Source organism: Squalius cephalus, assembly GCF_949319135.1.
Source record: "Squalius cephalus genome assembly, chromosome: 16".
NCBI lineage: Eukaryota > Metazoa > Chordata > Actinopteri > Cypriniformes > Leuciscidae > Squalius > Squalius cephalus.
In genome coordinates, this window is record NC_137137.1 from 24,991,292 (window position 1) to 25,004,741 (window position 13,450).

Below are 13,450 nucleotides of genomic sequence, written 5' to 3' on the forward strand. Positions count from 1 at the left end.
ACAACTATATGAATGAACTGTTCTGTGAAATTTATTTTAATGAGTCATGCACTAGTTTTTTGGCATCTTTTCCCCTAAATAACTATAATGTGTATCATTATTAATGATCTTATATAAATAGTTTTTTTTTAAATAAATTATCTTTTTCTCTTTCTCTTTCTCTTTCTCTTTCTTTTTCTCTTTCTCTTTCTCTTTCTCTCTCTATATATATCTATATCTATATATATATTATTTGTTACAAAAAATGCATAAAAGAAATATATATATATATACAATTTTGACAAAAAATATGGATAATTTGGATAATGGATTGGATATTTACATTTGCAGTATATATGTATTTATATATCACCTTTATGTAATGAACCATATATTGTTTTAATAAAACTGTTTATGCCAAGTATATGTATAAACCATTTTTAAATGTAATTTCTGTTTGAACTCATTGATATCTCTTTTGTAGGCATCCAGAAAATCAGTCAGCACTGTGTAGATGTGGTCACATTCGAGCACCTGGAAGATAAGCTCTGTAGTTCATCCCCTCAGACACCAGATCTGCTGCAGCCCTGCTTTCTGCCAAACTGCCCACCCAGGTGCTTTTCAGTTTTCAGGTTCATAGTTTTACCTCAGAGGAACAAGTGGCCATTCAAACGTATACCAGGAAATTTCATACAAATTTCAAAGAATTGTTTTTATTTATCTTGACAAAAAACAAAAAGGAAACCACTCTGAACATGAACCACTTGCTGTAGACTTCAGCTGTGTCCCAATTCAGAGGCTGCAAAGGTCAGACCGAGTGTTGTCAAATGGGACGGTCTATCCTACAGAGGATTTTTCTTGTCGCCTAGCAACTGTGACATCTGCCGTTGACGAGCGTCAGTAACGTTTGTACTGGACTTTATTGAAAGTTATATTCAACTGTCTGAAAACAAAACAGGGTTCACAACCTGTCTAAATATGTTCACCGTGGTCCATTTCTGTACATAATAAAGGCCTGTTTCACAGACAGGGCCTAGATTAAGCCAGGATTAGGCCTTAATTCAATGAGGACATTTAAGTAGCTTTTATAAACGTGCCTTGCTGAAAAATAAACATTACTGGTGTGCATCTTGAGACAAAACAATAGATGAACATGTCTAGGATATGTCAGTGCAAGTTGCAAGTTGTTACTGGGAGAAACTATATAAAACCGCATCTTGGTAAGATAAAAGTCAACATTTGAACCGCTGTAATTAAAGTTTTATTTTATGTTAACATTGTTATTATTAGATATTCAGGTAAAAAATGATATGATCAAAAAGTAATTTTCATTTTTTTTTAAAGTTATACAATATTCAACTAATTTAAGTCAGTTTAATGTAATTTAAGTTGAAATGACATAAACTTCCAAGTTGATTGTAGATGACCTGTCGTCACCTGCTCACAATGAAGTCTGGCCTATAGGCTAGGCCGCGAAGGATCTATCTGTTGTATCCTTCATTGCCTGGAAAACGATGGACGCATTTCAAAGCCAGATTTGAAGGAGCCTTCAAATTGGGACAGCCTTTGTCGCGCTGCTGTAATGCAGTCAGCCTTCGAATGTGGCCTTCGAAGGATGAGGCCTCTGAATTTTGGTATGCGGCATTTGTTTGGCCATACCTGTGAAAACCCAAATTTATTTTTCAAAACGTAATTAGGATTGTCGTGTTATTGCCCACAACAATGCAATCTGTGAGAAGGCTGCAATGGTGCAGAAATTACAGTGTTCCCAACAATCAACATTTCATTTTAAATGACATTTATAACATTAAAGTGTGAACTTGAAAGGCAAACGCAAGGGCTGAAAGTGTAATTTTGGGCAGGGTCTTTGAATACAGGAGTTTAATTTGTGTATCTGTTGTAGCTGGGAGTTAGGTGAGTTTGGACCCTGCAGCGCCCCCTGTGGAGTGGGAGAGCGAGTGCGCTCTGTGACGTGTTTTCAGAAACAGGGAACGGTGAAAGTGGAGCTGCCTGACTCTGACTGTACCCTTGACTCTAAACCACCAACAACTGAAACCTGCAACTCCCAATTCTGTCCTGCCAGGTAATGTGCCAAAGTGTGTAAGACTGAAATTAATTAGCAAGTTAGAGTCCAGTACCAGATTACAGAGATTACAAAGATACAAAATTTAATGCACAGAGAAATCCTTCAATATGAGACAAGAAAATGTATTAAGACAGTATTGGGCAAAGTTATTATAATTAGCTAAAACTAAACCATAAAAAAAAATGTTCATTATTTGAAATAAAATAAACAACTGAAATAAAATAAAAAACTAATTTTATTGCAACTAGTTGCCAAAGGAGTTTAAGTTGAAGAACTAAAATAACTAAAACGGAATAAACTAAAACTAAAAACCAAAACTTAATCAAAACCGTATTGAAATATCCAAAACTATAATAGTATATCAATAATATTAAAATAACGCTGGTATTGGGACAGTTTAGATTTAATGTTCACCTTAACATGTGATGTGATGTGATGTAATGACAACTGTTTACAATAGTTCGGAGTCTGTATTGAGTCATTCTGGCAGTTGCATGTGTATATTCATATGTATGTGTGTGTTGTAGATGGCAGGTGTCTGAGCCTGGTGAGTGCTCGGCTGTGTGTGGACCCGGGGAGGCCCAGAGAACGGTGTCGTGTGTCCGCTCCCATCATGGATCTGATTCTGAGGTTGACCAAAATTTGTGTTCTGAACCCAAACCCCCAGAACACGTTCCCTGTGTGGTGGACGTTTGTCCTGTCGGCTGGGATAGCCAAAAAGAGGTATTGTGTTATAGCTTGTATTGTTTGACATCAAGTTATAATTAAGCAGTATTACACAAGCAAGTACTGCTGTACTGAGTATCTGCACGATTGCAAGTGATATTGCAGTTATTTACTTAGTTAAGTTAATATTTTCAATATCCTACGCAATTTAACGAGTCAATATCAAGGAACTTATGTGTAAAACAAATGGCCAATTAGTTTGTATATTTTTCTTTGCCAAGAAACATTGTTTTAAAAGAAGTCAAAGCATTAAGCTTTGCATGTCACCAAGCAACACATGGACTGGAACAGCTGTGAGTGGAGCAGCAGCAATTTGTCAGTCTACTACAGTACATTTCAGGTTTTCTACATCCTGCTCTTCACTATCTGGTGAATATTTAGAGAGAGAAAATTTCAGCTTTCAAAAAAAAAAAAAAAAAATCGTGCAGTCTTCGCTCCTGTCAAAATCACACAAATCTGCTCCGCATCCAAACAAGTTACATTCCAAACAATCTCTCTGTTACTCTAAATATCACCTGAAACGCCACTAAGTTTTGTATAACAATGTATATCTAGTAAATAAAATGTATAAAAATATTGATAGAATATTATATAATATTTACACTACTAAACTACTGGACATTTATGTCACAGAAGATTTATATTTCAAATAAATGCTGTTCTTTTGAACTCTCCATTCATCAAAAATTCTTGGGAAAAAAAACGTATCAACGTTTTCTCAAAAATATTAAGCAGCACAGCTGTTTTCAACAGTGATAATAATAAGAAATGTTTCTTGAGCACCAAATTAACATATTAGAATGATTTCAGAAGGATAATGTGCTTAAGGAAGGAAAATTCAGCTTTGTCATCACAGGAATAAATTACATTTTAAAATATATTAAAACAGAAAACAGTTATTTTAAATTGTAATAATATTTCACAATATTACTGGTTTTACTGTATTTTTTATTAAATATTTATGGATTTAATGAGCATAAGAGACTTTTAAAAAACAAAACAAAAATCTTACCAACCTGTGTATGTTGAACGTGATATGTGATCTGTTCTGAAATGTTTCCAAGACTGAGCTGACCCGTACAGATTCCCGTGTAATGCCCCGTTCCACAATGGTTCCAGTTTATGTTTGGAGTCCTGTGATTGGCCAGTGCTCCAAAACCTGTGGCAACGGTAAATGAGACAACTGAATGCACATGCTGAAATTAGGACAAAACTCATTTGGGATTGTGTGTGCATAATTGTGCATGCTTACTTATTTACGCAGGATCTCAGCAGGTTTGGTTCTCCTGTGTGGATCATCAATCCCGTCTAGAAGTCCCAGAGTTCCTTTGTGATCGTTCCAGTAAACCAGAGCTGTACACCCAACCCTGTAGCCTATCAAAATGTCCTGCTGTGTAAGCATTGCTTAAACTCTACTATTGGTTTCTAGACTACATTCACACATGATGAGCACTGTGTCTTTCTCTATCAGTTGGCGCTACATACAGGGACCGTGCAGTGTGTCTTGTGGAGGTGGTTTGGCGAAGAGAGTCCTGTACTGTTCCCAGAGGGTGGAGGGAGGAGTCGGAAACAGGGATTTGGTGGTGGGAGAGTCTTCTTGTCAGTCTGTGCCCAAACCTTCAGAGGTAGTGGAGTGTAATACTGAAATCTGTCCAGCCAGGTAAACCACCACAGACTGTACACACCTCATATCTTCTGAACATATGAAGAGACAGACAGTTCTGACTTCTTGTTTATACACATTACAACTAGTCATTGTTATTTCCAGACTGCCAAAAAAAAACTGAGGAGGGGATATTTGAACGAGAATGTCATCATTGACATTTTCATGTAGAAATTTAGACAATGTAGAAAAACAGTGTAATCACATAAAATGAACAGTAAAAATACAGAAAAAAACCTAATGGGGCCTGTAAATTGTATAAACGAATCCAGTTTTGAATATTGTTGTGCCGCACAAACTAGGAGTGGCAATATATTAAAATAATAAAATGAAATAATAATAGATTAAAAAATTTCACTCTTTATAAGCTATGAGTTTACATGACTTTCCAGTCTTTCGTGATCAGGTGTTTTTATTTTATTTTACCCGAAAATAGTAAATTATTAGTACATTTTTATTAGCAGTCAATTATCTAAATAATTTACAAATATTACACAAAATATTTTAGAGCTTCACATAATTAGAAAAAAATATAAATAATTTTAAGAATTTCCATGACTTTTCTAGGTTTAAATAAGATTTTCAAATTAAAATAAGAAATAAGTCAGTTTCTATCTTATTGTTAGCTGTTTTAGCTGCATTTGTTTTATTTTAAATAATTAAAATGAAAGGGTGCTGAGGCCCCCGGCCCCATGTTTGAGAACCAAAAGCCTATGCAGTCCTTGTCCATTTTTGTTCATTTATGACACTTTTGTTAAACATTAAACATATTTGGTACTATGTCAGGTCCAGTTTTATCATAATATCATTAACATCGTTTTTGTTAATATTTTGAATGAGATTTTATTTTTATATTTCCTGTTTTTCATTTTAGTTAAAGTTTTAGTTTAATTTTCGTTTTTCTAAAAAAAAATGTCTATATAGTTTTATTGCATTTTAGTCCTTTAGTTTGTTTATTTAGTTTTACTGATTTTAGTAAATTTTATTTCAGCTATAGTAACAAGGCAACATTTCTCATTTTATTTAGTTTTGTCTTTTTATATTTTATTTTATTTCAGTTAAAGTGCATTTAATTTCATTTAATGAAAAGGTTTTTATGGTTTTTGTTTTAATTAATAATATCCATGGTTGGGTCACCACTTATTGCTCAACGCCTATTGTATTGAGGATTAATTCATGAAATGATTCTGTAGGTGGCAGGTGGGACAGCAGGACGACTGTTCGGTGTCTTGCGGGATGGGCGTAGCTGTGAGGAGTGTGCAGTGTGTTCAGTATGAGAGGGGTGTAGAGAGGATCGTGGAGGAGGAGCGGTGTGAGTCAGGAAACAAGCCTCCTGTCACTGCACCATGCTTCACTCAAGTCTGTTCTTTCCACTGGGATGTGCACAAGTGGAGTGAGGTAATGTGCCAACACATCTATCATCCAAACTACATATTCTAAGGGCCCTATTTTAACGATTTAAGCGCATGGTCTAAAGCGCACGGTGCAAGTCACTTAGGTCGTGTCCGAATCCACTTTTGCTAGTTTAACAACGGGAAAAATGGTCGGTGCGCCCGGGGCATGGTTCAAAAGGGTTGCCCATATTCTCTTAATGAGTAATGGGTGTGTTTTGGGCATAACATTCAATAAACAAATCAGAGTCTCATCTCCCATTCCCTTTAAAAGCCAGTTGCGCTTGCGCCATGGCGGATTTGCTATGTACATGGTGGAATTTGCAAGCGAAAAAACTGAACGCTTCTTTAGCGAGGAAATGGATCTGCTTGTGCGCGAGGTTAAAGCTATCTATAGGGCAAAGTGTACACGCGTTGTGGACCCGCCTATAGGTGCATATTAATGTGCTCTTTAAATAACAAAAAATCTGGCAATTTCAGTTGCCTCAAAATAGAGGAACGCACCAACAATGAGCACGAACACACCTTGTTTTCAGATCAACAGCCCATGGGCGCACAAATGCATTTGCTATTTAAAAATAACGTGGCACAGGATGTGAAAATGATAACTGCGTTGGGCTGAAACTAGCTAAAAACACTTGCGTCGTGCCTGGCGCTGCATTGCGCCGGGTGTATGATAGGGCCCTAACAATGTACAGCCAAAGTCCCATTTTATGGGTGTAGAGCTTGGATATTATAAAATAATTTTGTAAACAAAGTCAATGCTCCTCCATTCCTCATTTTCCTTCTGCTTTTTAATGTAGTGTTCTGTCTCATGTGGTTATGGGATCCAGTCTCGGACCGTGTCCTGTATGGGCCCATCCAGTCCTCTGCCTGTTAGTCCCTTTCTTTGCCTCCACTTGCCAAAACCCATCACCATCCAGGCCTGCTATAGCCCTGACTGTTCCTCAGCCCATACCTTCACAACAGAGCCCACTCACATCCAATCAGGCACTCACATCCAATCAGAGCACCAGAGAGGAGATGGGACGTGGGGGACTCCAAGAGTGCGTACGAGAACCACAATAGGTCCAGCTATCAGAATTAAGAAGATGAAGAAGAGTTTTTCAGCCATTGTACCTACTGTGGACTTGATGGAAAGCACCATGAGCACGCCAACAGAACCACCACAGACCAGTTAGGTGGCAAGTGTCTATAGCTCCATATAAGACTGTCAGTCTTGATAACATTTTCAGTGTCTAAAGGGCCATATTGTACAATTCTTTGTTATATTTTTTCTTGAAATTCCTAAAGTCTGGAATATTTGTATTGGTTACATTTAGTTTTAAGGCAACATTGTCAGTGTAATTACACAAATAAGTACTGAGTAATATTAATTAACTTCATGTACTTATTATACGGTCAAGGGTTGGTTTAGGGTTAGTTGTAATTACACACACACACACATATATATATATATATATACATATACATATATATATTGAGACCTAAAACTGTTTACAGTAAATTCAGACAAATATGTACATATACAAGTTTACATTTATATATTCAGAATTGTAATTTTATATTCAGGATTTATAAATGTATATTAAGACTATTTATATTTATATATTTCCTGTTTGGCTCTTTAATTTTGTGGATTGTTATATGAATAGACTGAGGGAAAGATTAAAAAAAATGTGAGGAATAAAACATCTATTCTGGTTTCAGGTTTCTGTGGGCAACTTCTCCTTCAAGACTCAGGAACTATTGATCTGCGCAATGTCACTCAGACAAGGTGTATATTTGCTATTGGCCGACCTCTTGATGAGGTTATTCAAATCAAAATAGTATCCAGCACTCTTAACTGCCAGCAAAGTAAGTACTGAGCTTAAATTGCGTACAGACATGGGAATCTGATGCAGTACTAGTATGGTGAATTGTGTGTATTTTTGTGTATATTTTCAGAGGAGAATATCGCCCTGTATGATAGACTCATCCTGATGCGCCTCTGCGAGAGGACGACTGGTAAAACGCTGAAATCACGATCAAATATTCTTTTGGTGCGTCAGAGCCGCCTGACCCCTGGCAACGGAGTGGTACTATTTTATCAGAGTGTAAAGAACAAAAAAAGCCCTCATGGAGGTGAGTTATTACAAACACAGCATATTTGAGTAATTATGTTCATATATTCATCAAATGTAATATAGTTGTTATTGTAAAAAGTACATCCAAAAATTCTGTCATCATTTACTCTCATGTCATACCAAATCTGACTTCCATTTTTCTCTGGCACTTATAAGGAGGGACAAATAAATGCTGTTCTTATGAACTTTCTATTCAGCTGTTATCGGGGGTCCACTGAAGGCGAGTAGAGATGTCAACCCAAGTGCAGTTTTACTGAAAAATGATAAACGTGATACAAAATTAAACAGAACTAAAACATGACAAAAACAGGGGCTTAACAAAACTCACCAACAGTAGGTTACAAAGACAAAGCTAGATGAGGAACAATGGAGACATGAGGGCTATATATACACACACAAGGACTAATGAAATACAACACACCTGAAAGCCATCAAACAATGAACCAATCAGAAAAACACATGAAGCAAAGGAAGCACTTGACAAGATGACATATGAGGGGCAAGGGAATCACATGACATGACAGGAAACATCACTATGGCTGCATCCGAAAACTTAGGCAGCTGACTTGTTGCCTTATCAGACAATGACTTCGCAGGCAGCATTTGCACACGAAGGTACCTCACGAAACTGATTTCAGACAGACTTCTGAGGCAGCGTAACAGTTTAATGATCTACAGCAAAATAGAGAGAGTTTGGTGAAAACTAAGCAAATATTTAATTACTGCAATAGTACTGTTTTAAAACGTTGGTCAAAAACGTACATTTACACACAAACTGACCACCAAACCCAACTTTCAGACACCATCCTTATTTCTTATTGTGGGATATCAAAGGCAGCAAAGGATACATCTATTCTGCCTTCAAAAATCGATCAGATGAAGGTATCTCAGGAGACAGGAAGTGAAGCTAACTTTGGATTCGGACGTGCCTTGATGTCTTCCTACCTTGGAGCATTTTTCAGCTTTCGGACGCAACCTATGAGAACTTCAAAATAAAGTACATGAAAACATGAACATCATATATCCCCCCACCCTCTACGGGCCGCTTCAGACACACAAACAAAACAAGGAGGGTAGTGGAGTAGAGGAGGACAAGAGGGAGGGATGGAAGGCCAGGCCCGTGAAGTGGAAGTTGGCCTGGACCATGGCATGGTGGGCCTGGGCCGAGGAGCAGTGGTGGGCTGGGCTGGGCTGGGCTGTGGAGCAGTGGACGAGACCATGTAAGGTGGAGTAGTGGACGAGTCCGTGGGGGATCAGGTAGCCATGTTGGAGCCAGTAGAGATGGGAACCACCAGGGCAGAGCCGGCAGAGGATAAGACCCTTGGAAGTCAGGAGGCCATGGTGGAGCAGAGACCTGAATGGCCTTCATAGCCACGACAGACCGAGCAGGGGTGGCCTCCGTTGCCGTGATATGAAGCATGTGAAGTTCATGGATGGCCTCCATAGCTGTGACAGTGAACATAGAGCCTTCTAAAGCAGATGCTGCCACCTCAGGAGGCGCTGTAGCAGGTGCCGCCGCCTCTGGGGAAGTGTGTGTGGCCCACACACACAGAATACCAGTGACCATTAATGGAAGCATCGTGGACCTCTGGGACCACCGGACTAGGAATTGATAGACTTGGGGACCACCGGACTTGGGAGCACCGGACTTGACCTGGTCACTGCTTGCACTGACCTCAGAGGTGGATCCATCACACAGGAGGTCAGTCTTTTCCACCCTGAGACAGATCCATTGGCAGAGGAGATCCTTGGTGGACCAAGCTCCACAGACGATACTTTTGATGGGTTGTGTATCTAGCAGAATGTCCAAGCTGCTATTTTGCATACAACAAAAGTTGTTCTACAGAATAAAGTCTTGTGAGTTTGACAAGACGGTAACACTTTAGTTTAGGGTCCATTTCTTACTATTAACTAGTTTCTTATTAGCATGCATATTACTAGGATATTGGCTGTTTATTAATACTTATAAAACACATATTAATGCCTTATTCTGCATGACCATATTATAAATTCCTTAATCCTACCCAATACCTAAACTTAACAACTACCTTACTAACTATTAATAAGCAGTAATTAGGAGTTTATTGAGGCAAAAGTCATAGTTAATAGTTAGTTAATACTGAGAATTGGACCTTTATCTAAAGTGTGACTGACAAGACATGGTAAGTAAATGATGACAGAATTTTCATTACTGGGTGAACAAAAAAAAATTGCTGTAGATTAAGCCAAACTGAAATAATCTGAAAGACAGTACATATCTTCCTCCAAGAGTGTGACGTTCAGCTGTTCTCTCCATCCGGGCTCATTGAGAATCCGATCAAGAGTCCAGCCATCTCGCCCTCTAACACTCAGAGCTGTCGCGTGTTCATTGATGCTCCTCCAGCATTGAGGATTCGGATCAGAGCACTTTCTGTGCTCAACAATACTGATACAAACTCAACATACATAATGGTAAGTCACTGTGCGTCCATCTTTTATATAAACATACACCATTGTTTAAAAGTTTGGGATTAGAAAGATTTTTAAGATGAATACTTATGCATTGCATTGGTCAAAAGTGACAGTAAAGAGTAAAGACATTTATAATGTTACAAAAGATTTATATTTCAAATAAATGCTGTTCTTTTGAACTTTATCATGGAATGCTGAAAAAAAAAAATCATGTTCTCCACACAAATATTAAGCAGCACAACTGTTTTCAACATTGATAATAATAAAAAAAATATTTCTTGAGCACCAAATCAGCATATTAGAATGATTTCTGAAGAATCACATGGCTGTAAAGCTGCTTTGAAACAATCTGTATTGTAGCGAAAACTGGAGTAATGGCTGCTGAAAATTCAGCTTTGCCAAAGGAATAAATTACATTTAAAAAATAGAACATAAAATAGAACATTTTAAATAGCAATAATATTTCACAATATTACTGTTTACACTATTTTTGATCAAATAAATGCAGCCTTGATGAACATCAGATAATTCTCTCAAAAACATTTTAAAAAGTCTTTCAGACACCAAACTTTTGAGCAGTAATGTATATGCATAATAATCTGTTGGACAAAGGAAGAGATGTAATCAGTCTAAATGAGTTGGAATAAAGTGGAACTCAGCAGTTTGTGTTCAAAAAGCACATTATAAGCAAACATTTGAGATGAAACAGTAAAGACAGGTGATGGTGCACTGTCAAGTCAAGTCAAGTCTCCTTCATTTATAAAGCGCTTTTAACAATATGGATTGTTTCAAAGCAGCTTTACAGTGATAATAGGAAATTACCATAACAGATTGTTTAAGCTTTTCAACAGCTCTAGAATAAAGTTATTGTCTAGCTAAAGTTAGTTTTGATTGATTGATTCACTTCCGTTGCAAAGATCATTAGTTATTAACTTAGGGGCCGCTAACATAACACTGTTCTAACAGGAAAACCCTTAACACGCTCCGGCTACCCATCCGCACAAAACAGTGCCTGGTGTCTCGAGAACGCACTCCTGAAATAGGTTCGAAGGTGCAAAAGATTATCCGTTATCTCTGCGCAAACCAAAGTCCAAAGGTATGCGCGTTTGAATATATATGTGTGCAGGCGTGTAGTCCTTCTTTACAAATCAGCCCTCAATAAACTACTTATCTGGCCTTAAAAATGTATAATACAGAAATTTTTTGTCGACCGGAATTATCCCGACAACATTTTATCTGTAGTGAGGTAAAGGGAAGGCAAGGAGGCCTTCACAGGGGAGGGACTGGTTGACACTTCAGGACTGCGTTGTTAGCGTAGACGCCACCCTTCTTATGATGTAACAAGTACATCAGGATTTATAGGAAGTGTTCCCGGTTCCGGCTGACCTAATCTATGCAGCCTAACATTGAATTATAGAAGTCTATAATGTGATATGTGTATGCTAGGCCAAAGAGATGTGTTTTTAATCTAGATTTGAACTGACAGAGTGTGTCTGCTTCCCGGACAATGTTAAGAAGATTGTTTTAAAGTTTTGGTGCTAAATAGGAAAAGGATCTATCGCCAGCAGTCATTTTGATATTCTAGGTATTATCAACTGGCCGGAATTTTGAGATCGCAATAGATGTGAAGGACTATAATGCGTTAAGAGCTCGCTCAAGTACTGTGGAGCTAAATGATTTAGTGCTTGGTAAGTAATCAGCAATATTTTAAAATTTATACAATGTTTAATAGGGAGCCAATGCAGTGTTGACAGAACCGGGTCATACTTCCTGGTTCCTGACTTTGTGGGTCATTTACATAAGATAGATACTGAGCCGTCATTTAGTAAAAATAAGTAGTCGTGCAAGCACTAAGATTGGTAGACATTGTGTATGTGACGTCCAGTGAGTTGAGCACAAACAAGTTTATGCTGTGATTCTCTGATGTTCTGTGTTATTTTTTTCTCTTGCTTATCCAGATTCGTGATGTGGATGCCTTAAAGACGACCATATTCAGAGGGACACGGCTCTTCCTGTGGAGCTCCTCGGGGAGCAGGGCTGAAGTGGAATTCCACGGGGAGTATCAGCAAATCAAGGGAATGTTCAGGGCCGAGTATTCTTACATTGACCCTTCTGAAGAAGAACCAGTGTAGTGTGTAAGAGAGTTTATAGTCCATAAAGAGCCTTGGAACATTTAACAACCATAATTTAGCCAGTTTAGCACACCAGAATCAGAACAGGAGGATTTATTAACGTTTTATCAAAGATATAATCTGAAGTATTCTGTCTTGTTTTGTCATATCATTTAAAAGCAAAAATAATACAATTTACTGTTTATATATCAGTGCTTCTGTATATTTATTGTAATGAACATGAGTTAATCTGCTGACAATAATGTGTGCCAAATCTACTCCTAATCTAAAAGCACAAAGAAATAAATAACAATCATAAAATGTATTTTCTGATATTTTGATTTAGAACAGGCTGTGGCTATGAGAGTTTTGGTAATGAATAACAGTCGTACTTAGCAATTGTGAAACTAGCATGAACCTCCTTAAAGCCCAAGGTATATTTTGTTTTTTATGCCTACACTTAGCATATGTGTACAGACAAACACATAGTGTGTATAGTCCAAAGTATAGTCCATTTCAGAGCTTCCCAAACTTTTTTACCAGCCGAATCCCTAGACCTAAAATATTTACTTGAAATACTCCATGAGATTTGAAGTAAACATCTCAATAATTTAACAAATCGTTTTTTTTTCACGGTTCGCTGAATTGGATTAATGGTCACATGACATGCAAACATAAAATATCTGTATCTAATCTATATATAACCTTTTTTTAGTAAGTTTTTTGATTTTAATATAATGCTGAAATTCACTTCATGCACACTGTACACATATACTAGCGTACGCAAAAAAACAAACAAAACTGAAGTATACTTTGGGCTTTACATGATATGGACTGGACAACATCAATAGCCTTCCCAAACATACAGTTTTTACAATTGAAACTGTAAAACCAGAATGAACATGTCTCTGTCCCTG

At 37.5% G+C, this 13,450-nt stretch overlaps 1 protein-coding gene across 1 annotated transcript in view; it reads left to right on the forward strand.

Moving 5' to 3' along the window:
• The window catches only part of adamts13 (ADAM metallopeptidase with thrombospondin type 1 motif, 13), a 28,448-nt gene extending 15,130 nt beyond the window's left edge, over positions 1–13,318 (forward strand). Inside the window, exons 20-31 of the mRNA XM_079898169.1 lie at positions 464–593; positions 1,883–2,062; positions 2,593–2,788; positions 3,856–3,961; positions 4,056–4,185; positions 4,263–4,451; positions 5,648–5,852; positions 6,649–7,021; positions 7,556–7,702; positions 7,793–7,969; positions 10,241–10,422; positions 12,381–13,318. Of these exons, the coding sequence (XP_079754295.1) occupies positions 464–593; positions 1,883–2,062; positions 2,593–2,788; positions 3,856–3,961; positions 4,056–4,185; positions 4,263–4,451; positions 5,648–5,852; positions 6,649–7,021; positions 7,556–7,702; positions 7,793–7,969; positions 10,241–10,422; positions 12,381–12,554 (2,189 nt within the window). The 3' untranslated portion in view covers positions 12,555–13,318. The remainder of the gene's footprint in view (positions 1–463; positions 594–1,882; positions 2,063–2,592; positions 2,789–3,855; positions 3,962–4,055; positions 4,186–4,262; positions 4,452–5,647; positions 5,853–6,648; positions 7,022–7,555; positions 7,703–7,792; positions 7,970–10,240; positions 10,423–12,380) is intronic.
• Positions 13,319–13,450: the final 132 nt, after the last annotated feature.